The sequence below is a fragment of the Ovis aries genome, chromosome 24 (genome assembly GCF_016772045.2).
Source record: "Ovis aries strain OAR_USU_Benz2616 breed Rambouillet chromosome 24, ARS-UI_Ramb_v3.0, whole genome shotgun sequence".
Taxonomy (NCBI): domain Eukaryota; kingdom Metazoa; phylum Chordata; class Mammalia; order Artiodactyla; family Bovidae; genus Ovis; species Ovis aries.
Genome location: NC_056077.1, coordinates 11212112 through 11238039, shown reverse-complemented (window position 1 = coordinate 11238039; position 25928 = coordinate 11212112). Strand labels below are relative to the sequence as shown.

Here is a 25928-nt window from a genome sequence, read left to right as displayed (position 1 = left end):
AACACACCATCCCAACCCCAAGACCTTCTCTCACGCCTGTGCATTTGCTATTCCTGCTGCCTGGAAGCCCCATCCTGCCCATCTGACAACTGAAGACCCTGTACTCACCTCTCAAGTCTACACTACGTAATTATTACTACAGGCCACCATGACTGTGTGCAATTTACACGCCCACTGCCCAGGCTCAGCTCCAAGTTCCTTCAGAACGTCAACCATCTCATCCAGCTTGCAGCGCCAATGCCGACTCAGTGACTATAAATAAGTATCTGCTGAATGAAGGAATTAACGAGAATCATTCTAGCCTTCAGTTTCCAAATTAGCCAAAATACTGGTATGTCTAGTCACAGGAAGAAAATGTATTGCACTTACTAAGTTCTCACTGGGTGTGTCGAGCAAACACTATTATATCTAATCCTCACTTCAATCCCAGGAAGTTGGGTCCACGATCACCATCTAATTTTTTTAATGATCTGTTTATCTATTCTATTTTACTTATCTCTTTATTTATTTTTGGCTATGCTGGGTCCTCATTGCTGCGAGGGCTTTTCTCGAGTTGCCATGAACAGGAGCCACTCTCTAGCTGTGGTCTGTGAACTCTCACTGAGGTGGCTTCTCTTATTGTGGAGTGTGGTCTCTAGGGCACAGGCTCAACAGGATGGAGCACTGGCTTAGCTGTTCCACGGCATGTGGGATCTTCGTGGACTAGGGACTGAAGCTGAGTCTCCTGCATTGGCAGGCAGATTCTTCACCACTGAGCCACCAGGAAAACCCTCATCATCTAATTTTACAGATGCTGCAAGAAAGGTCTAGAGATGCCATGTGTGTGCATGCTAAGAGGCTTCAATTGTGTCTCTTTGCAACCCTATGGACTGTAGCCTGCCAGGCTCCTCTATCCATGGGATTCTCCAGGCAAGAGTACTGGAGTGGGTTGCTCTGCCCTCTTCCAGGGAATCTTCCTGACCCAGGGATCGAACCTGGGTCTCCTACGTCTCCTGCACCGTCAGGCAGGTTCTTTACCACTAGTACCACCTGACTTAACCCACAGGTACGACTGGTGATCTGTGGACCGCGTGAGCATGAAGGTAAGTATGCCTGACTCCAAAGCTCACCCTTCATGCTCAAGGCCTCTCTCCACACCAGGATGGTGGCGATGACGGTGATGACCGTGCTGACGCGTGATTCCCTATGGGCCAAGCACTGCTCTCGACAATTACCAATATAAAGACACAAATATTTATTAAAATTCAGATGGAAATGTGCTTAGATTTGCTAAATGCCCTAGGGCCCCCCCATTTGCTAAAAATAATCTTTCCCCAAAAAGAAATCAATTAATTTGATCCACAGAGTAAAATGAAAGCAAATGCAATATGGAACTATCCACTGCTAGAGCCTCAAGGTGGAAAGCAAGGGCTCAGGCAGCGGAGATAAGAAATCCAATTAACGAACCCCAGGGGGTTTTGCCAGGATGAGAATTAGAATACCCGGTCAACACCTCAAACCACTAAGAGGCTGGTAAATCTGTGACGAACTGAACATTTAAAAAAAAAAAAAAAAAACACAAGACGAACATCCAGAGACATTTAAAAGAGGAAAAGGAATGTGAAAAAGCCATTCAGTTTCATAAGTGTCCAGAGGAACACACAGGACAGTTTTCAATGGTGTCTCGGAAATAACATTGGGGAACAGCAAAGGGCAGCTGGTTTCGTTCTTTCGCTTCCTAAAAAGTTCAACACAGTTTTGAATTCCTTAACAGGTAAAGAAAAATCTCAGGTGGCTCAGTGAAGAATCCACCTGCCAGTGCACAAGATGCAGATTCAATTCCTGGGTTGGAAGATCCCCTGGAGAAGGAAATGGCAACCCACTCCAGTATTCTTGCCTGGGAAATCCCACGGACAGAGGAGCCTGGTGGGCTACAGTCCACGACGTGGCAAAAGAGTTGGACATGACTGAGTGACTGAATAACAACAAAGAAAAATCACCAAAACAAGAACTCTTCCCTGGCATGTTTTAGAAGGAGAATGCTTCCCTCTGATTCCTTCTGACAAAGTCATAAGAACAAGTCACAAAATCTACAAACACCCAAAGCCAACTCATTGCCACCTACAACAGGAGAGACCCATGTGCAGAGAATATTTACCAAGTGTCAAGACACTTCACAGAAAATTATAATGGCAGTGAAAACTGAAAGTAAAAGTGTTAGTTGCTCAGTCGTGTCCAAGTCTTTCGGACCCCGTGGACTGTAGCCCACCAGGTTCCTCTGTCCATGGAATTTCCCAGGCAAGAATACTGGAATAGGTAGCCATTCCCTCCTCCAGGGAATCTTCCTGACCCAGGGATCAACCCTGGGTCTCCTGCATTGCAGGCAGATTCCTTACCATCTGAGCCACCAGGGAAGCCGAACAGCTAACAGTTGCTAGAAGCTTACTAGCTGCCAGGCACTAACCTAAGGGCTGCACATGAACTAACTCACAGCTCTATGGAGTGAATATTATCACTACTCTCCCCATTTACAGATGAGAACACTGAGGCACAAGGAAGTCAGAAACTTGTCCAACACAACCGCAAACTGGCAACACCAGGATTCAAGCTCTGAGCTCTATATCCCACGCTCACGCTGCTGCCCCCTGGTTTGGGCTGCTCTTTCTAATTCCACGGGAAACGTTAGCATGTTCCGTAATCCCACATGGGAAGAAGATGCACCTGTGGAGCACCGGCGTATGTATCTTCAAAGACCTTCAGCATCAGCTAGTTCTCAGGCCATTCTTTCTAGAAGGCAAACTATTCAAAAGATATGTTACTGCCTCCCCACAGGCCAGTGTGACTGATGGAATGAGCAATCAGTTTAATGAAGCACAAGAATGTGTCCTTGTCCTTAGGAGAAAACAGAGCAGGAGAACAAGGCCAACAGAGGAGAAATGAGTGCAGGATGGAGCCTTATGACCACCACCTCTTCCTCCCGAGAGGTTTACCGAGGACAAAACCCGAGGGGAAAAAACGAGGCCCGACTGTCATCTGCCTCCTGTCGGCGTTGTTTTATACTTCATGCGAGGGCTGCTGCACCTTGCCGTGTCATCTTGCAAAACCAAACACATCTCTCACACAGACACAGACACAGACGTGCTCTGCAATCGGGATTTTAGCCAAAGAGTACTGAACATAGTGGAGCTCTGGCCAGCTCTCTCTTTCCGCAACTTCAGTCATTCACGGAGACCTCGGCCACTTCTGTCATTTGTGAGGGTTTTTCTTTTTCTTTCCCTGGTTTTTTTGGGGGGGATCTGGACCATTTTTAAAGTCTTTAGTGAATTTGTTGCAACACCGCTTCTATTTCATGTTTTGTTTTTTTGGCCGTGAGACATGTGGGATCTTAGCTCGCCGACCAGGAATTAAGCCCTCACCCTCTGCAGTGGAAGGGGAAGTGTTAGCCACTGGGCTGCCAGGGAAGGCCTGAAGATGTTTCTATTATTTACTTGTCTGGAGTCCGACTCACTTTTTCCACATGTATAAAGCTCTTTTAAAGGGAAAAATCACTGTTGCAAGTGCAAAGCCAGCACTGTGGGCCCTAGACAGAGTAGCACCTTCTGCCCCAACCACCACTTCAGAAGCCAATCACAAGTCCAGACTGTCACCTGCGCTTCTGACTGACCAGTTATGTATCTCAGGGGTTCCCATGACCTCCTCCTTGGGTTAATTAATTTGCTAGAGCAGCTCCCAGCACTGAGAGAAACCTTTTATTTACTAGATTGCCGGTTTATTCTAAAGGATGTAACTCAGGAACAGCCAGATAGAAGAAAGACACGGGAAGAGAGCACAGGGCTTCCAGTGGGCCACTCCCCCCAGCGGCCCCGCCCCCAGAGGCCCACTCCCCCAGGGGCCGGCTCTCCTTGCACCTGTAAGCGCTCACTGACCCAGAGGCTCTCTAAACCCCAGGATTTTTACGGAGGCTTCATTATACAGATTTAATTGGTTAAGTCATTGGCCACTGGCAACTGAACTCCATCTCCAGCCCCTCTCCCCTCCCCGGTGGTCGTGAGATAGAACTGAAAGTTCCAACCCCTTAATCATGTGGTTGGTCCTCCTGGCAGCCAGCCCCCAACCTTGAGTGCTTTCCAAAGTCACTATATTAACATTACAAAAGATACCTTACTGGCTCTCATTGCTTTGGAAATTTCAGGGGTTTTAAGAGCGTAGTACCAGAAGCAACGGGCAATAATGCATATTTCTTATTATAAATCACAGTATGACAGTGGATCTAACTCCTGAACTTAGAGAGGTGAGAGACAAAGCTGGAAAGGGGAGGGACAGCATTCGAAGCCCGGCTGTGCAGGGCATCCAACAGCCCCTAAGATGTCACCTCAGTGCCACATTCTGTCATCGCCGCCTCACTGGACTATATTCCCTGGTAGACACGGAGTCATCTCGGGGCAGAAACATGTGAGAAATACTCAGGAAGCCCCAGTGCCAAGCACAGAATGTTACACCAAGCAGGCACTCAGTAACTCACTGTTGGGCTTCCCTGGTGGCTCAGGGAGAAAGAACCCACCTGCCAATGCAGGAGACGCACGTTCGAACCCTGGGTCAGGAAGATCCCCTGGAGGAGGGCATGGCAACTCCAAGATTCTTGCCTGGAGAATTCCATGGACAGAGAAGGCTGGCAGACTACAATCCATAGGGTTGCAGAGTCAGACACGACTGAAGAAACTCAGCACACACACACACACACACACACACACACACACAAGCACTTGTGTGTGTCAGGTACCGTGGAAGCAGCGTGAACAAACCAGGCTTCTCTCCAGCTGGTCATCTAGTTGAGCAGACAGATGTAATGCAGTCATCCCACAGAGGTTTATAGCCTCGAACGGTACAGAGCCAGGTCAGCACAGTACAGCCTGAGGACAAATCCGAGCCTTAACAGCAAGAGTCTGCCAGTCCCTGGTACAGAGCGAGGAAACAGCCCAGGCGGCCAGGGCTGGAGAAGGGTGTGGAGGATTCATATCAGGGACCTGGACGGCTTCCCTGAAAAATGACTGAAAGGCTTTAAGAACAAAAAACAAAAACCAGAAAAGGCCAGGCCAGAGTGGCAGGGCACAGAGCCAGGGGAGAGCTAGGGGGCCCTTCAGGTCATGCAGCATGTGGGTCGCCTGCCCAAGAGCAAAGAGAAGGCGGTGGAAGGTTTTCCGTGGAGGGGTGATAGACAGGAATCTGCTTCTGCAGAGCCCGCTGGACGCAGAGGAGGCAGGGAAAGAAAGGAGACGGGGGAAGGTCCACGGCGGTCACCCTGTGAGCCGCGGGGTGACGGTGATGGGCGACAGCTGGGGGTCTGGAGAGAAGCCAATGGATTTGAGATCCATCCTGGTGCCAGGCTGTCTGAAAGGGTGCGGAGAGAGGCGAATCACCTTTCTTTTCAGACCTCAAGACAGTGGCTTTAAAACAGTTACTGACTTTCCCTCGAGGTTAGACTTTCTCACCAAATAAGGACAATGATGTGGCCTTCCCTACACAAAGGTGGTGCCACCTTTAGCCAGACACACGGCAAGAGGGGACTAAGACTCAGATATTGAGAAGGAACCTTTTGGGGGGGAAAAAAAATTTAACCGAGCTCACAACTGATGCAATCGCTAAATGTGATATAACACGGAAAAAACAGATTTTGGAGCCCAAGAAACGAGGGTCCAACCTTCAACCCTAACACTGCTGAGACGGTACACCGAGGCTGTATTAGCTTCCCTCTCCGGGCTTCTGTTTTCTCATCTGTGAAGAAAGAATTATGCTCCTCCTGGGGCTGCCCTGAGACTAAGAGTCGACACAAACAAGGAGCGGCAGGAACAGTCAGAGACGGTAACCATCATTATCATGATGGAGCAGGGTCTTGCTGGAAGCCGGAAACCATGGTTATTAATACCACAGGAGGAATTAACTTCGTAAATTCCACTATAAACAACAGTTTACAGAATGAAAGTTATAATGGTAAGCTCTACTATATAAGAACATGTTCATCTAACATTCAGAGATGGCTTCTCTAAGGAAATAAAAGGCATAATTATTAAAAAAAAATGATAAAGAACTCCTGACTACATATACCACGCACCCATAAACACACACACACACACATCTTCCTCCTAGTTCAGGAGATCAAAGACTCCCGTTCTCATGCAGGTAATCCTGGTCCCAAAAGGAGGACCCCTGCACTGATGGAGACGCAGCCCCATAGTAGGTCCTCAGGAAGAACTGAAGCAATCAATCAATTTAATGATCTAATGCCACAAACATGTAGAGAACCTCAGGAGTGACAGGCACAGAACGTCTGTGCAAAATACTCAGAAAGAAATGGAGAAGCTGCCCCTTTGCCCTCCAAGCTCACAGATCTTTACACCCTTGGCCATATGTGGTAGGAAGCCAGGCACACAATCAACCAGACAACGGATCTCCCTAAACAACTTCTAGATGCTTCCAGGCTGAGGATGCACCTTGAACAAGACAACCAAACCTCTCTGCCTGCAGAGTGGACATTATGGTATGGGGAAACTGGAAGAAATGAAATAAGAAATTTACAAAGCACAATATACAGTCGTTAGTCGGTGCTGTGGAGAAAAACTGGGCAAAGAAGAGGCAGAGACTGTAGGGGTGAGGGGTAGAATTTTAAATCTGCACTGGTTTCAAACAGTCCCCATAAATCCACGTAAAGGTAGCGCTGCATGCTCTGCTCATGGCTGGTAAAGTGCCAACAGAAGAGCAAGGGTTGGAGGGACAGAGTAGGAACTGGCTGGGCTGGGTAGGTCAGGGTCAGAGGGAACACACACGTCTCCAGACTGAGACGAGTGCTGAGCAGTGAGTTCCCTCCCATCTCTTCCTTTTCAGGAATGTTCCTCCTGCTCTTCCCTAGCTGCAGAGCACAAAGTAGCCTTGAACGTCACTGCGCATTTCCAGCAAATGCGTGTATCTCTTATACAAGCTTATTCAGTCATGTCAGCCTTTCCTGGGTCATGAAGGTCAATGGCCATTTTTAGGACTCTTTCTAATTATAAAAGGGACACATGATCACAGTATAAAATGTGACAAAGTAACAGAAAGGATACAGAATCCCAATAGTCTTAACCTCAACATGATCTCTGTTTACATTTTGGTATGTTTTTTTTGCCAGAGTCGTTTAATACTCTGCATCCATATTAACTCTGAATGCTGCTCTTTTAATTTTTACTAAATATATTTCTTTTAAATTCCTAGATTTGCATTTTTCTGCTTATAACAAATTCTGTATGGACATCAGTGTAATGGGCTATAGAACATTTCAAACTACTGATGCACTATGCTTCATTATTCACCACTTCCCACTTGTTGAGCCTTCAGATGTCTGAGTTTTCATCATTATAAATTACTGTGAAAATAACTTCACGTGGAAAGGCATTTCAAGTAATTCCCTCAGAGAAGATTCCTAGAAAGAGGATGACAGGGAGCTGGGAGTACTTTAGACAAGTAGTCACTGACTAGATCTACACTGCCCCCCACCCCCACCAAATGTAATTGTGACAGAGAAGAATGTTTGCATTCTATTACAAGTTAATCACTAAAAGGATGTTACCTAGAAGTTTAAATTACACATAATGGCCCATTTCTGGGAACCCTGCTTCCCAGCTAATGAGCATTAAGCTAAAATACTTTGGTTTAGCTCATAGAAAACCTCCTGACCAGGACCACCAGGGAATGACTACAGGAAAGAGAAATTAACACATCCCTTTGGAGGCCAATGGGAACCAGCAGTGTCTGACTTTATCCCCTCCCCTTTTATTATAAAAGGGGCCTGAATGCTAACTCAGGCAAGACAGTTCTTTGGAGACACAAGCCCAGCATCTTTTGGTTAGCTGGTTTTCTGAATCAAGCCATTATTCTCTGCCCCAACAACTCGTCTCTCAATTATTGGCTTGCTGTCCAAACTCAAACTTGGTAACGTAATCACCGCCCCACTTGGCTGCAGTGGCAGAATATAAAAGCTGGTGAATCTCTGGCTACCTTTTTGGCCTTGAGGGTAATGGGCTTCAGAGGCTACATTATTTACCTGCTGTCGGAATCTGAGGCGATCTCCTTTCTCCCTCCGAAGCGGATCTGGCACTGCAGGGAAAAAAGAGTCGCTGAGATCAGCCATTGGGATGGACACACAAAACCACCCCCAGGGGCCTTTGGGGTCTGGGGTGACCCAGGGCCAGAAACCCTGGTGGCCGAATCAGGGCATCCCTGAGCCCTGGGGGTCAGCCCAAGAAGTGGGATGGCGGGCACCCCAGCCTTCCAGCCGCCATTTGAAGGAGGAAGCCCTTTTACCTCTTGCTTGTACAGAAGGGAGCCCTACGCAAAGACAGCGCTAAGAGGAAAACAGAAGCCGTCTGCAGAGTCTCTAGGAAGCTGCTTCTATCTGTCAGCAGCTGACTGTCAATAACGCAGAGCTCTTAACAGGCAATAATTAAAACTGCCACAAATCTGTGATGATGACGGGTCCCTTCTGACAGGGCCCAGAGTTGTTATGGCTGCTGTGAAGTTATGACAGCAGAAATCAAGCTTCAAACAAGCCCTCTGGTTGTGCCAAATGACAATTCACCCAGGGAGGGTGGGAACAAAAGCAAACTTTCTTTTTTTTTTTTTCTTTAACGGTGCTGAAATGTAGATAACATAAGATTTACCCTTTCAACCATTTATAGTCATGCAACTCAATTCACAATATTGAGCAGCCATTACCACTCTCCACTACTCTCTTTCAAAGGTATAGAGCCTCCACTGTGGGTAGCAGGTTTACCAGATTCCTAAATTTATTATCACATATGTGTGCAGGGGGGTGTGTGTGTATGTATATAGAAATTTTAATGATACTTCGCTCAAAACTCACAGAACTGCACATTTAAAATTGGCATTTTCATTGTATGCAAATCACACCTTAATAAAGTTGGTTTTTATTTTTTTTCTTTCCAACTTGAAGAAATTTTAATTTCTTAATGAAGCTAAGAAATCATAGTGTATTCCACATGCATATGAAAAGATACACATAGTAAACATTAAGTAAAAACTAGCAGGTTACCCAGTCCAGTTAATCCTAAATTGAATAGGGTTTCAATCTCAACACTCAAGATATTAAAGAAAACTAAACTACTAAATCGGAGAAGGCAATGGCACCCCACTCCAGTACTCTTGCCTGGAAAATCCATGGATGGAGGAGCCTGGAAGGCTGCAGTCCATGGGGTCGCTAAGAGTCGGACACGACTGAGCGACTTCACTTTCACTTTTCTCTTTCATGCATTGGAGAAGGAAATGGCAGCCCACTCCAGTGTTCTTGCCTGGAGAATCCCAGGGACGACAGAGCCTGATGGGCTGCCGTCTACAGAGTCACACAGAGTCGGACACAACTGAAGAGACTTAGCAGCAGCAGCAGTAGCAAACTATTAAATTTTACGTATTGAGAAATTACTATTTGCCAAGCACTGTAATAACTAAAGTTGGTTTTTTAAAGGCATATATACAACACTTTCACTCTCCCAAATGGTAATCATAGCTCTGGGTGGAAGATCCAAGTTATTTCTGTTTAACTGCTACATTTGAAGTGGTTGGAGTTAACTCTTCATCTTATTTTGCGTTCCATTTCTGGAACAAAGAAAGAAAAAAAACTAATAATGTCAGCTCTGCATTTATCGGGGACCAAGCACTGGCCACGGCCCTCTACCCCTTTAAGCAATTCCCTCCACAGCCCTATAGAGATGGGGACCCAATTAAAGAGAAGAAGGATGCTCAGAGAGGCTGGGTAAGTTGCCCCAGCACACACAGCTGTCAGGAGACAAAGCTGGCCTTCCAACACAGCTACCCCTGAGTCTGCGTCCTTTCTGCCATGACTGGATGCCTCGAGGCTTGGACAGATGCTAAATTCTCTGAGCTCACATCAACCCTTAAGAGGTACTCCCATTAAAGGACATACTTATCTCCCTATATTGTGATGACACGCTGGTAACCGCCAGTCACCCCTTCTGAAACGTGAATTCCTAGGGCTGGATCCCAGCTCTGCTGCTTATTAACTATGACACGGGCAGCAAGTTATTGGACCTGAGCTTCAGTTCTTCATTCCTTCATCTGTAAAATGGCAATAATTGCAAGAACTATCTCATAGGGTGGCTGGAAGGATTCGATGGAAAGCACTCAGCAGAGCACCAGACACAAGATGAACGTGCAAGGAACGCGGCCTGTCGGGTAGTTATAAGCAGACAGCCTGATGCCAACCTTGTGTCAACACCCGCTTCCACACCCAGCCAAAAGCCAGGCACCAATTCAGCGTCAGCCAAACCAAGCAGAGCCCATCTGGAGACGCCATTCAACCCTGAGCACGGCCTGATTTCTGTCCTTGTGCTCACAGGGGCCCTGACTCCCAACCAGCACTGCAGCACCCTTAGAAAGTGAAAGTCACTCAGTCGTGTCCGACTTTTTGCAACCCCATGGACTGCAGTCCACGGCATTCTCCAGGCCGGAATACTGGAGCGGGTAGCCCTTCCCTTCTCCAGGGGATTTTCCCAATCCAGGGATTGAACCCAGGTCTGCTTTGGAAATTCCCCAGCGGTCCAGCGGTCAGGACCCTGCTCTCACTGCCAAGGGCCTGGGTTCAATCTGGGGATTTTAGTTCCTGCATTTTACTACAAGCCATGCAACGCAGCAAAAACAAACAAAAATAACTGCTTGGAAATAAGACTTTGAAACCCACATTAATGCCCTTCTCAAAGGGACATCACTGAAGGATGGGGGTGGGTCCTCCGGGGGCTTTAGGATATCATCACACAGGAGCCCCTCTGTCCCCATCTCTGATCACTGTTACTTGCTGGGGGAAATGGTTAGCCTCACAGAGCCTCCCAGATTCAAGGCAGAAGTAGGTCTGTGTAGACAGAAGGGCAGAAATGACTTCTACGTTCATCATCTGACACTATGACTTGAGCTCAAAGTCCAACGTGTGCTTCCTTCTTACCTGTTTCACTGCATCCAGCAGTCGCTCCAGCAGAAACTGTCTTTTCATGTCATTGTTCTGTGTTCCTAGAAGGCAAGGGGCTTGATTAGGTCTGTTTGACATTCGCCTTCTACTAAGACTCTGACATGCACCACTTGGCTGTTCTCAGCCAGCATCAACTTTCTCTTTAATAAAATCAATAACAAGACCAGGTATCAATAATCTGCACCAATACAATGAGGTCTGACCCCTTTCCTGTCACTACATCACAGGAAAGCAACTAAACTAGTGTTTCCCAAATCTGGATGATGTTTCTGGAATGATCTAACTTAAGGGTTTCTCAACCTTGGTGTCACTGACATGTGGATCAGATAACTCTCTGCAACCGCCCTGTGAACTGTTAAGATGTCTGGCAGCATCCCTGGCCTCTACCCACGAGATACCATTAGTGTGCATGCACGCGCATGCACACGCACGCGCGCGCGCACACACTCACACACACACACACCCCTAGTTGTGGCAACAAAAATCTCCGGATTCTGCCAGATATCCTCTGGGGAACAAAACTGCCCCCAGTTGAGAAGCAATAGTCTAACTTAAAACATAGGTTTCCTAGCACAGCAGGCACTGCTGGTGAGCTGACCTCACCATCATCTCTAACGTCATTTTCCCATGAAAAACCTAATTACTCAGCCTCTCTTTTAAGGCTGACCTTAAGAAGTTCCAGCTGATGAGATGTAAGCAGAAGAGCGCTGGGAGGGGCCTGGGGGAAAAAGGACAGATGCTAATGGCTTCATTCCTGCTTGCATCCCTCATGCCTGCATCCTAAACACATTGGGGGAAGCCAGAGCAGCATCTGCAGGGAAGCCCAAGAGAATCACAAAGACACCAGCCCTGATGTCATTTTGCTGCTGAACCAAACTAGAAATCTCAGAGCTGTCACAGAACAAATCATTCCATTTGTTCAAGCCCTGTACACTGGGTGGTTACTTACAGTCAAAAGCATTTCCAAACAATACACATGTCATACACCAAACTCCCATTTAAGAGGGTGTGGGGCAAGGCCAATTCTGTCTTCCCAGGTGGCTCAGTGGTAAAGAATCTGCCTGACAATCCAGGAGATGCAGGAGAGGCGGGTTCGATCCCTGGGTCAGGAAGATCCCCTGGAGTAGGAAATGGCCACCCACTCCAGTATTCTTGCCTGGAGAATCCCACGGACAGAGGATCCTGGTGGGCTACAGTCCACGGGGTTGCACAGAATCAGACACAGCTGAGCAACTGAGCACAGACGCATGCTAGGCCACTTCAAAGGCCCAGGTGGAACACTGTCAGAACCACATCTGATGCTCCACAGGGGGCCCAGTGACTCCAATCCAGAGATGTGGCTACGTGTTATGATACCCCAGACACTGAACACAATTGCTTCACAGGAGACCCAAATTTAGGATCACAAGGGAAGTCAGTGTGGGGACTTCCCTGGTGGTCCACTGGCTCCCAGTATAGGGGGCCCGGGTTCAACCAGGGAACTGGATCTCACATGCCACAACAAAAAGATCCTGCATGTTGCAGCTAAGACCTGGCACAGCCAAATAAATAGACAGATTAACATCGCTTTTAAAGAGAGAGCGAGATGGTCAGGGTTTCATCCAAGTCATGCCAGGGCCACCCAGTTGCTAACAACCGTGCCCATGTGCTGAGCACTTCCTGTACACCAGGCACCAAACTGAGTCCTCTGAATGCACTGCGTCCTGTAATTTTCATGACCACCCTACCAGCCAGGTATTAGGATCCCTGAATTGTACATGGGGATACAGAAGCTCAGAGGATGAGCAAGTGCACACGCTGACCCACTCGACATTTGCTGAACTTCTACTGGGTGCCAGGCAGTGTTCTAAGTGCTGGGGACACAGGAGTTCAGTGGTATAAAAGAGCCATCTTCTCGTGGAATGAAAATGCTATTAGGAAGAAACAAATGGTTCCTAAGTAAACAGAGGAGAAGGTGTTAGAGAGTCATACTAGGAAGAAAAACCAGATGAAGTGAAGAGACCAGGAGGAAGCTGGAGGTCCACGTCTGCCAGGGCGGTCGTGGAAAGTCTCTCTGCACACACGACACCCCAGCTGAGCCCTTTATAACGTGGAGGAGCAGTCACGGAAAGTTATGAGAGACTAGTGTTCCAGGAAATGGCAGCCCACTCCAGTGTTCTTGCCTGGAGAATCCCAGGGACGGGGGAGCCTGGTGGGCTGCCGTCTATGGGGTCGCACAGAGTCAGACACGACTGAAGCGTCTTAGCAGTAGCAGCGTTCCAGGCGGAGCAAACAGCCAGGGAAGAGAGGCAAAAACAGCCTGGCTTCCGTCTCCCAGGACCTGAAGGAAGCCTCCAGTGACTTAAGCAGAAAGCAGAAAAGGGGAAGCCAAGATCAGAGAGGCAGGCAGGGGCCAGTCACAAAGGCCTGGTGGACCATGACACCGGGTTCAGGTTTTTGTTCTAATTTGAACACTAGTCATTGGAACCATCCCCCTAACTGGAGACCATGCCCCTTAAGGGCTATGGCAGGACTATCGTGTGGGCTCCTGCCTTATCCCAGGCCAGGAGTTTAAACCAGTCCACAGACTCTCTATGGACACACAGTAATGAAACTGACTTCCCAAACACTGCCACTGTAATTTTTTCTGGAAAAGGTCTTGAGAGAGGTCAGCCCACGCACCCTTCCCACCAGACAAGAGGCCATCCTGAAGCGTCTTTCAGGATGGCTAGAAACCCCACCTGCCTGAGGGCCTCACACACACCTCTATCAACACACCCTGCTCCTCAGGCAGCAGGAGGGCGAGTTTCTGCTCTTTTCCCTCTAACACCAAAATGGGGAAGGCAGTCTTGCTTTCTTCCTTTTTCCAAGTACTGCACCCAACAACTCTACTTGCCCTTGGGCGATGCCAACTGGAAACGTGACAAGGTTTTCCCCCTTGAAGTGCTTTTGCTATTTTTTCTGATCATAAAAATAATTCGTGTTTTAGAATTATCATACACAACCCAGAACTTCTGGGTATATGCTCGAAAGAATTGAGAGCACAGTCTTGAAGAGCTATTTATATGCTTACGTTCACAGCAGCATTATTCACAGTAGCTAAGACGTGGAAGCAACTCCTGTGTACATCAACAGCTGAATGGAGACGCAAAATGTGGCATGCACATACAATGGGTATTATTCAGCCTTAAAAGGCAAGGCAACTCTGCAGTATGCTGCAACACAAATGAGCCTTGAAGAACGTCACACTAAGTGAAATAAAACAGACACAGACAGAGAAAACACTGCATGACTCCAATTACATGACATACTAAGAGTAATCAAACTCATAAAGAAAGAAAGCATAATGGTGGTTGTCAGGGGAGGCGAGGGAAGAGAATGGGGGGTTAGAGTTTCACAGCTACACGTCTGCACTTTTACAAGATGAAGAGAGGCCTGGGGATGGGTGGTGGTGACGGCCACACAACAGTCAGAGGTAGTTAATGCCACCAAACTGTACACTTAAAAATGCTTAAGATGGGGACCTCCCTGGCGGTCCAGACTAAGACTCCCTGCTCCCAATGCAGGGGGCCCAGGTTTGATCCCCAATCAGGGAACTAGTCATGCCACAGCTAAAGATCGCGTGTGCTGCAACTCAGTGGTAAAGTATCCACCTGCCAATGCAGGAGACAGGGGTTTAATCCCTGATCCGGGAAGATCCCACGTGCCGCAGAGCAACCAAGCCCACGTGCCACGACTACCGAGCCTGTGACCTAGAGCCCGGGAACCACAATTACTGAAGCCCAAGCACCCTAAAGGCCATGCTCTGCAACAAGAGAAGCCACTGCAATGAGAAGCCTTCGCATCGCAACTAGGGAGTAGGTAGGCCCCGCTCATCACAACTAGAGAAAAAGCCCGACACAGCGACGAAGCCCTAGCACAGCCGAAAGTAAATAAATACATAAATATTCCAAAAATCGTGAGGATGGCAAATTTTATGTTACCTGTATTTCACCACAATTTTTTTATAAAGTAATTCACGTGAAGAAGTACAATAACAACATAGCGTGGGAGGGGGACAGGATTGACAAAGAAAATAAAAATCTCCATCATCTCCTTACTGATCATTGTTAGTGCAGTAATTCACAAGCTTTCACCTGCACAGAAATCTCCTGGGGTCTTGGCTAAAAGGCAGGTTCTAATTCAAGGGCTGGGTGGGGCCTGGGACTCTGCATTTCTCAGAAGCTCCCACGTGCTGCTGATGCTGCTGGTTCCTGACGCACAAGGGAAGAGCGAGGATAGAGTGCCTACCCCTAGCAAGGACCCCAGAGCTTTCCTACGGCATCTGCAACACTACTTTCCTGGAGCCGCCAGCAGCCTTCCCTGCCTCACCCTGCAAAGCTTCTCTGCGGTGGGAAGAAAGCCTGCTCTCTAGAGAAACAGCCTGCCACGCACCCTCCCCAGACAAGAAGTGAACTTGAAGGAGACAATCCTGACCCATGGAGGGGTGCCCATGACCATCCCAGCCCTGAATGGGATTAAGGGACCCGCATCTCCCAAGGCAGAGGGAGCACGGGTGCCCTTGGCAACATTCACCGATGGCAGGAGGTGCCCAGGAGGCCCAGGGCCACAAGGCTCCGTGGAAGGAGTGCTGGAGGGAAGTCACAAGGCATCATGAGTTCTCATCCCAGCCGGGCTGCTTGCTGGCCCTGTGACGGGGACAGTCACTTCCCTTCTCGGGACACTGGTTTCTGCATGAGATCATACCCTCCAAGCTCTGCAGTCTGCAAACCTGGGGCCTCTGTTCTGAGACGGCAGGCAAAGCAAGCAATGCTACCGGGCTCTTTCCTACCTTCTCCAAGGACCAGGAGGAGCGAGAGCAGGTGCCCACCTGCTGAGCCTCACGCTGGGCTAAGCCCATGAAGCGGCCAGCATCTAACCCTTCAGGGCTTCCCAGGTGGCTCAGAGGTAAAGAATCCACCTGCCAATGCAGAAAATGCGGGTCTGATCCCTGGGTTGGAAGATCCCCTGGAAGGAAAAGGCAACCTATTCCAGTATTCTTGCCTGGGAAATCCCACTGACAGAGGAGTCTGGAGTGCTACAGTCCACAGGGTCACACAGAGTCCGACACGACTGAGTGACTGGGTACACACGCACACACACGCATCTAATCCTTCACGAAGAAGGCAAGGTAGGCTCCACTCAACAGAGCACTGAGGCTGAGAGGGAAAGACCGTCACTCGTGGCCAGTGCTCACGGAGGGATTCAACTTCAAGTCCACTGATTCGGCCCTCTGTTAAATCCTGCTCACCCTCAACCTGTAAGAAACCTGCAGAGACAGCCCCAGCGCCAATTCAGGAACAATTTCTCTATAAAATCCCAGCCTTTCTGCTTCCTTCCTTCCGCAACAATGGCCCTGAGTCAACACTATCAGTCAGATGAGCCAGAACAGGCTTCCTTTTCTAAAAAAAAAAAAAAAAAAAAAAAAAAAACTGGAGTAGAGTTGATTCACAATACTGTGTGAGTTTCAGGTGTACAGCAAAGTGATTCACAGAACAGGCTTCTTTTTAATTTCTTGTTGAAGTGAAAGTGTTAGTCGCTCAGTCATGACCGACTCTTCGTGATCTGATGGGCTGCAGCCCGCCAGGCTCCTTTGTCCATGGAATTTTCCAAGCAAGAATACTAGAGTAGGTTGCCATTCCCTTCTCCCGGGGATCTTCCCGGCCCAGGGATCAACCTGGGTCTCCTGCACTGCACGTAGACTCTACCGTCTGAGCCGCCAGGGAAGCCCAGTTTCTTGTTAGAGCACCATCAGAAGGAAAACAGAAACTGAGCGGCGCCCCAGGGAATGCCCCCGGGGTCCACAGTGGTCCCCTGAAGCTCTGACTTAGAAATCACCTGCGATGAAAATCAGAAACCCGGTTCACGGGCCTCCCTGTTGTCTCTCATGTTTAGAAGCCTTCAGATCCTACTCTAATTTCTTCCCACAAACCCCCAGCCTTCAGGGACCTCCCGGGGAGGCAGAGCAAGGGTTAAGAGTAGCGAAAGTCACCAGCTGTGGGACCATGGACAAGTTACCTAACTTCTCTGCACCTCCCACAGTTAGTAAATGAGTGAACAGGCATCACGCATCTAGAACAGCGCCTGGTAGACACCCAGCACTTTATACATGCTGACTATGGTTGCTGGAGAAGGAACTGGCAGCCCACTCCAGTATCCTTGCCTGGAAAACCCCATGGACAGAGGAGCCTGGTGGGCTACAGTCCATGGGGTCGCAAAGCGTTGGACACGACTGAGCTACTTCACATCACTTGTTGTTGTTGCTGTTGTTGTTGTGGGCAGCCCTACATCCCAGAGGTCTAAGACCTCTAGTTCTAAGAAGTACTTTCATCTGGACCACAGCCAAAGCAATCCAATCCAGGTCTCTGTAGCTGTGGCCCAGGGGAGTATGAAGGTGAAAACGCATCTCTGGCATCTGGGGAGGGAAAAACCAGCAAGATGCCCCCAAGGTGTATATTCCTTCTCCCACCCCTGTCAAAATCCAGGAGGTCAAGGTAAACATGGTTCCTGTCCACAGAGGAGTCAGGTCACTTGGTCAAGGCTGACAGAGCAGTATTTCCTTACCTCTCTACGCAGTAGCAGACGGAAAGTCATTTCTCTGGTCTAAGGCCAACCCTTGGGCTTCCCTGGTGGCTCAGCAGTAAAGAATAGTGGGTTCAATCCCTGGGTCGGGGAGATCCCCTGGAGAAGGAAACGGCCACCCTCTCCAGTATTCTTGCCTGGAGAATCCCATGGACAGAGGAGCCTGGTGGGCCATGATCCATGGGTTCACAAAGAGTCAGACACAACTTAAGGATTAAACAACAACAACATCAGCCTTGGCAATTCACTTAGTGGGTACAAGAGATAAGAAAAGAATATGGCAAGGTTCTCTGGGGACCAGGGAGCAAAGCACTGCTGAGACCTGGTCTGCTGACCTTCCACACCACACTGCTGGCCTGCTGGGGGCCAGAGGAAGCAGACTGCAAGAGTGGGATTTTGGTGGTGGTTTAAGTCACTAAGTCACATCCAACTCTTTGCAACCCCAGTGGCTGTAGCTCACCAGGTTCCTCTGTCCATGGGATTTCACAGACAAGAATATTACAGTGGGTTGCTATTTCCTTCTCCAGGGAATCTTCCCAATGCAGTGATCAAACTCAGGTCTCTTGCATTGCAAGTGGTCTCCTGGATTGCAGGCAGATTCGTTACCGACTGAGCCACCAGGGAAGGCAGGAACTTGAGCTGTGCTTTAAAAAAAACAGGAAGGCAACTTCTCTCGTGGTCCACCTGCTCGGGATTCACCTGCCCATGCCAGGGACCTGGGTTTGATCCCTGGTCCAGAAAGATTCCACGTGTCTCAGGACTACTAAAAATCCAAGCACCACAACTAGTGAAGCCTGTGCACCCTGGAGCCCATGCTCCACATGCATGGAGAAAAGAAAAAGGCCCGCATGCAGCAACTAAGACCCAGCACAGCCAAAGACAAACAAACAAATAATTGGGGAAAATAAAATAAAAAACAGGAAAGAAGAGGAAAATCCACACTGAGAGAACACAACTGCTTAATGGGTACAGGGTGTCCTCTGGGGGTGGGAAAGGTGTTTGGGAACTAGACGGACGTGGTGAGTACATGACATTTCCCATGTGCTAAATTGCCCCTGAACTGTTCATTTTTAAACAGTTAAAAATTGTAAACTGGTTAATTGTTTTTATAATGCTTAAATTTCTAACTTCATAACTGTTCACTGTTTTAACTGTATTAAAAGCATACAGGGTTTCACACTGCGGTGGTGGTTTAGTCACTCAGTCGGGTCCGACTCTTTGTGACTCCCGTGGACTGCAGCCTGCCAGGCTCTTCTGTCCACGGGATTTCCCAGGCAAGAACACTGGAGTGGGGTGCCATTCCCTTCTCCAGAGGATCTTCCCCACCCAGGGCTCGAACCCGCCTCCTGCATCACAGGCAGATTCTTTACCAACTGAGCCACCGGGAAAGTCCAAAGAAAAGGTTCCCTGACATGAGGGTATCTGAATTTCACCTCAATAAGACGATATTCTGTGGGAAGGACAACAGATTGAGCCCATTTAAGGCCAAAGGAGCCAGCACAGCAGGCACCCCCTGGGGGTGGGACAGGACTCCAGAGAGTGCCCAGCCCCCGCTGGAGACTCAGGGCAGAAAAGCCCAGCTCACGTCTCTTCCATGTTTCTGATTACACTGAGAGGAGGGAGTGTCTGCCTGATGTACCAGTCAGGCCCCTAACAGGAAGTGGCAGGCACTCTCAAGTGAGGAGAATTCAAGGAGGTTTACTTAATACAAGGGATCCCTGCGGAGGAGGAGGCTTCCCAGGTGGCTCAGTGGTAAAGAATCCACCTGCCAATGCAGGAGATGAGGGTTCGGTCCCTGGGTGGGGAAGATCCCCTGAAGAAGGACGTGGCAACCCACTCCAGTATTCTTGCCTGGAGAATCCCCACGGACAGAGGAGCCTGGCGGGCTGCTAGAGTTCACGGGGTCACAAAGAGTCAGGCACAACTTAGCAACTAAACAACAACAACAGAGGAGTGGGAGGGAGAAGCAATCGTCAACCAGGATTCCTCCCCTTAACAGGATGCTTGGCAACATCGAGACATTTTTGACACAACTAGGGGGCTGCTGCTGGCGTTTACCACATGTACAGAACAGCCTGACACAATTATCCAGCACAATGTCAAGAGGGCTGAAACTGGGAAATTCTGCTATCACGTAAGTTCAATTATCCCATTGCACAGATAACGAAACTGAGGCTCTGAGAGGCGAAAACACATAAACCTCTACTTGTGCTCTGAACCCCACCTCTTCTCACCTGCTCCAAGACAGATATACAAGATACTCCAGCATCTTTTTCCTACATCTTCAATTCTCTCTTCTCGTGTATGCAATTCTTGCGGCATACGGGGATGTCATAATATTTGCCCACAGTTTAATAAAAACCATGCTCCCACATGCTGTTCCAGCCGCAACCCCACTCCTCTGCCGCCCTGTCCAGCAGAGCTCTTCCTTCACGACAGCGGCCAGGCCCTCGGTGAGGGCCACTGCTTCCACAACAGCTGTTCCCCGCTCTGGCCCAAAGCTCCTTTGTTCCCATGTCCTTCTGCACCAAATTATCTACACTGGGGCCATAACACCTGAAAGCACAGATGAAAACACAGCAGATGACTCACTGATATTATACAACAAACACAAGATACCTGCAGTGATATTATACCCTGTGACTGCAATTCACATGGTGTGTCTGTGGAGTCCTGTAGGCAGGGGACGTTATCGTGGACGATTTGTGTTTCTGGTTCCCCTCCTCACAGAAGGAACTCAACAGCTGCTGGATCAAGACTCCAGGGTTGAGGCTTCCCTGCCGGCTCAGTGGTATTGAATCTGCACGCCAATGCACGAGACACAGGTTCAGCTCCTGATCCAGGAAGACCCCACGTGCCTCAGCGCACTAAGCCGAGCGCCGCAACCATCGAGTGTATGCGCTACAGCCCGAGAGCTGCAACGACTGAGCCCAAGCGCCACAACTGCTCAAGTCCAAGTGCCGTTGAGTCCACACTCTGCAGCAGGAGAAGCCGCCACAGGAGACGTCTGTGCACACAGCTGGAGAGGAGCCCCGCTCGCCACTGGAGCAAAGCCCACACAGCAATGAAGACCCAGCAAAGCCAATAAATGCATAAATAATCTCTAAAAGACGGGGGTTCCGTTCTCTGGTCCCCCAAGCGCCTGCTTTAAATGGAGCAGTCTTGGGACTTCCCTGGTGGTCCAGTGGTTAAGACTCTGAGTGAGCTTCCACTTCAGGCGGCACGGGTCTGATCCCTGGACAGGGAACTAAAGATCCCACGTGGAGCGTGGCAAAAGACAGAAAGAGAAAAAGGAAGGAAGAAGGAACGAATGGAGGGAGGGAGGGGGAAAGAGAGAAAGACAGAGAGGCAGAAATGGAAAGAAAGGAGGGAGGGAAAGAAGGAAGGGAGAACACCCGAACGCCCGGACATAGCAGCAGCCTCGAGTGTGCAACGCGCAGCATGAGTGAAGCACCAGCTCTGACTGCATTAGCACATGAACAGATAAAACGGACAGACATTCACCCCCAGAGTCAGGGCGCTGGTTCCCGGTACTGTTGGGCAAAGTGGCGCAAGTGGACGAGGACAAAAGGACAGGCTGTCCGCCACCACACAATGGAGAGAGGCAGCCTGTGCTGGAGGCAGATGGGCTCGGGCCGTCCAAGTGGCCTTGTGATGCCTGAAAACAAAGGCTGGCTCAACAGTGGACTCATAAACAGGCAAAGGATTCGCTCTAGAGCAGAGGTCGCCACATATTTTCTGTAAAGAGCAAGATGGTAAATATTTTTGGCTTTTCAAACCAGTTGATCCCTGTTACAGCTACTTGATTCTGCCATCAGAGTGCAAAAGCAGCCAGAGGCAACAGCTAGAAAGGGTGTGGCTGGGTTCCAATAAAGCTTTATTTACAAAACAGGCTTGCCAATCTTTGCTGTAGGAAAAGTGAGGCTGCAAACTCTATGAAGAGATAGTGTATCTTCCTTCACGGTTAGAGAAATGCAGACTGCAAATTTACCACGGCAGCCATCACGTGCTATCACTGTTCAGTTCAGTTCAGTCTCTCAGTCGTGTCCGACTCTTTGCAACCCCATGAATCGCAGCACGCCAGGCCTCCCTGTCCATCACCAAGGTCTAGCAGTTTTCCCTACTTTCTTTAAGTGTGAATTTGGCAATAAGGAGTTCATGATCTGAGCCACAGTCAGCTCCCGGTCTTGTTTTTGTTGACTGTATAGAGCTTCTCCATCTTTGGCTGCAAAGAATATAATCAATCTGACTTCAGTGTTGACCATCTGGTGATGTCCATGTGCAGAGTCTTCTCTTGTGTTGTTGGAAGAGGGTGTTTGCTATGACCAGTGCATTTTCTTGGCAAAACTCTATTAGTCTTTGCCCTGCTTCCTTCCGCATTCCAAGGCCAAATTTGCCTGTTACTCCAGGTGTTTCTTGACTTCCTACTTTTGCATTCTAGTCCCCTATAACGAAAAGGACATCTTTTTTGGGTGTTAGTTCTAAAAGGTCTTGTAGGTCTTCATAGAACCGTTCAACTTTAGCTTCTTTAGCATACCGGTTGGGGCACAGACTTGGATAACTGTGATATTGAATGGTTTGCCTTGGAGACAAACAGAGATCATTCTGTCGTTTTTGAGATGCATCCAAGTACTGCATTTCGGACTCTTTTGTTGACCATCATGGCTACTCCATTTCTTCTGAGGGATTCCTGCCCGCAGGAGTAGATATAATGGTCATCTGAGTTAAATTCACCCATTCCAGTCCATTTTAGTTCGCTGAGTCCTAGAATGTCGACGTTCACTCTTGCCATCTCCTGTTTGACCACTTCCAATTTGCCTTGATTCATGGACCTGACATTCCAGGTTCCTATGCAATATTGCTCTTTACAGCATCAGACCTTGCTTCTATCACCAGTCATATCCACAGCTGGGTATTGTTTTTGCTTTGGCTCCATCCCTTCATTCTTTCTGGAGTTATTTCTCCACTGATCTCCAGTAGCATATTGGGCACCTACTGACCTGGGGAGTTCCTCTTTCAGTATCCTATCATTTTGCCTTCTCATACTGTTCATGGGGTTCTCAAGGCAAGAACACTGAAGTGGTTTGCCATTCCCTTCTCCAGTGGACCACATTCTGTCAGACCTCTCCACCATGACCTGCCATCTTGGGTACTCACACAAAACTAGTCAATCTAATCACACTAGGACCACAGCCTTGTCTAACTTGTTATCACTGTACACCCAGTAAATTCACCAAGAAACATTTAAAATGAAATTCCCCATTTGCTGGCAAGTGAAGTGAAAGTCACTCAGTCGTGTCCAATTCTCTGCAACCCCGTGAACTATACAATCCACGGGATTCTCCAGGCCGGAACACTGGAGTGGGTAGCCTTTCCTGTCTTCAGGGGATCTTCCCAAACCAGGGATCGAACCCAGGTCTCCCGCATTACACACAGATTCTTTACCAGCTGAGCCACAGGGGAAGCTCCAGGGAAACACAATGATCAGAATGGCCATCATCAGAAAGTCTACAAATAACAAATACCAGAGAGGATGTAGAGAAAAGGGGACCCTTCCACACGGTTGATGGGAATGTAAATTGGTACAGTGTGGCGGTGCCTCAGAAAATTCAAAATAGAAATTTATATGATCCAACAATCCTACTCCTGGGCATATACCTGGACAAAACCGTAATTCCAAGAGACACATGCACTCCTCTGTTCATAGCAGCACTATTCACAACTGCCAGTACAAGGGAACATCCTAAATCCCTATCCACAGATGACTGGGTGAAGAAGATGTGGTGGGTATATACAATGGAATACTACTCAGCCATAAAGAAGAATGAAGTAATGCCATCTGCAGCAACACGGACGCAACTAGAGACTATCATACTAAGTGAAGTAAGTCAGAAAGACAAATACCATACGGTATTAATTATGTGGAATCTAAAATGTGGCAAAGGACTTCCCTGGTGGTGCAGTAGATGAGATCCACCTGCCCATGCAGGGTACACAGGCCCGATCCCTGGTCCAGGAAGATTCCACAGGCCATGGAGCAACGAAAGCCTATGAGCCACAACTACCGAGCCTGCGATCTAGAGCCCGCGAGCCTCAACTACTGAGTCCGCGCGCTGCAACTACTGCAGCCCGTGTGCCTAGAGCTTGGGCTCCACAACAAGAGAAGCCCACTCACTGCAGAGCAGCCCCTGCTTGCCACAGCCAGAGAAAGCCCACGCAAAGCAAGGGAGACCCAGACAAAAATAAAAATATTTATTTAAATATATCTACAAAACAGGAACAGATTCATAGACACAGAGAACAGACACGTGTTTGCCAAGGGGGTGGAGGTGGGCGAGGCAAGGACTGGGCATGTGGGATTAGCAGATGTAAACTATTACAGAGAGTGGATCAATCCTACTCCTAGGCACATATCTGGGAAAAACTCTAATTCAAAAAGATACTTGCCACCCCTATGCTCACAAAGGCACTATTTACAACAGCCAAGATATGCAAGCAACATAAATGTCCGTAGGTAGATGAGTGGATAAAGAAGATTTGGTACAGACTTCCCTGGTGGTCCAGCGGCCAAGACTCTGCACTCTCAATGCAGGAGGCCGGGGGTCGATCCCCGGTCGAGGAACTAGATCCCACGTGCCACAACTAAAGATCCTGCATGCTGCAATGAAGATCGACAATTCCCTGAGCTGCAAACATCCATTGCAGCCAAATTAATTAATTCATTTAAAAAAGAAGATGTGGTACATATATACAATGGAATCCTACTCAACCATAAAGAAGAATGAAATATTGGCATTTACAGCAATATGGATGGACCCAGAGATTACCATACTAAGTGAAGTCAAGACAGAGAAAGACGAATATCCTATGATACCACTTATATATGGAATCTAAAAAAATGATACAAATGAACTTATTTACAAAACAGAAACAGACTCACAGGCAGAAAACAAACTTATGGCTACCAGTGGGGACAGAGAGGGGGTTCAGTTCAATTCCGTTCAGTCGCTCAGTTGTGTCCAACTCTTTGTGATCCCATGGACTGCAGCACGCCAGGACTCCCTGTCCATCACCAACTCCCGGAGCTTGCTCAAATTCATGTCCATCCAGTCAGTGATGCCATCCAACCATCTCATCCTCTGTTGTCCCTTCTCCTCCTGCCTTTAATCTTTCCCAGCATCAGGGTCTTTTCCAATGAGTCAGTTCTTCGCATCAGGTGGCCAAAGTATTGGAGCTTCAGCTTCAGCATCAGTTCTTCCAATGAATATTCACGATTGAGTTCCTTTAGGATTGACTGGTTTGATCTCCTTGCAGTCCAAGGGACTCTCAAGAGTCTTCTCCAACACCACAGTTCAAAGGCACCAGTTCTTCAGTGCTCAGCTTTCTTTATGGTCCAACTCTCATATCTCACATGTACATTTGCTTGTATGCAGGTCAAGAACTGTTGCTTCTTGACCTGCATACAGATTTCTCAGGAGGCAGGTAAGGCAGTCTGGTCCAACTCTCACATGTACACTTTCCAGTACATGACTACTGGAAAAACCATAGCTTTGACTAGACGGACTTTTGTCGGCAAAGTAATGTGTCTGCTTTTAATATGCTGTCTAGGTTTGTCATAACTTTTCTTCCAGGAAGCAAGTGTCTTTTAATTTCATGGCTGCAATCACCATCTGCAGTGATTTTGGAGCCCAAGAAAATAAAGTCTGTCACCATTTCCACTGTTTCCCCATCTATTTGCCATGAAGTGATGGGTCTGGATGCCATGATCTTCATTTTTTGAACATTGAGTCTTAAGCCAGCTTTTTCACTCTCCTCTTTCACTTTCATCAAGAGGCTCTTCAGTTCTTCTTCGCTTTCTGCCATAAGAGTGGTGTCATCTGCATATCTGAGGTTATTGATATTTCTCCCAGCAACTTATTCCAGCTTGTGCTTCATCCAGCCTGGCATTTCACATGATGTACTCTGCATAGAAGTTAAATAAGCAGGGTGACAATACACAGCCTTGACATACTCCTTTCCCAATTTGGAATCAGTCCATTGTTCCATGTCCAGTTCTAACTGTTGCTCCTTGACCTGCACACAGATTTCTCAGGAGGCAGGTAAAAGCAGTCTGGTATTCCCATCTCTTAAAGAATTTTCCACAGTTTGTTGTGATCCACACAACAAAGTCAAAGGCTTTGGTATAGTCAATAAAACAGAAGTAGATGTTTTCCTGGAACTCTCTTGATTTTTCTATGATTCAACGGATGTTGGCAATTTGATCTCTGGTTCCTCTGCCTTTTCTAAATCCAGTTTGAACATCTGGAAGTTCTTGGTTCACGTA

The 25928-nt window shown here is 48.2% G+C and overlaps 1 protein-coding gene across 3 annotated transcripts in view; it reads right to left on the bottom strand.

Annotated features, from left to right (window-relative positions):
* SNX29 (sorting nexin 29) overlaps positions 1 to 25928 on the bottom strand; it is a 605150-nt gene that overhangs the window by 567713 nt on the left and 11509 nt on the right. For all 3 annotated transcript variants that reach the window (XM_042240185.1, XM_042240184.1, XM_027961912.2), the window contains exons 2-3: positions 10982 to 11046; positions 8054 to 8106 (exon numbers count right to left, since the gene is read on the bottom strand). In XM_042240185.1, coding sequence (XP_042096119.1) covers positions 8054 to 8106; positions 10982 to 11046 — 118 coding nt within the window. The remainder of the gene's footprint in view (positions 1 to 8053; positions 8107 to 10981; positions 11047 to 25928) is intronic.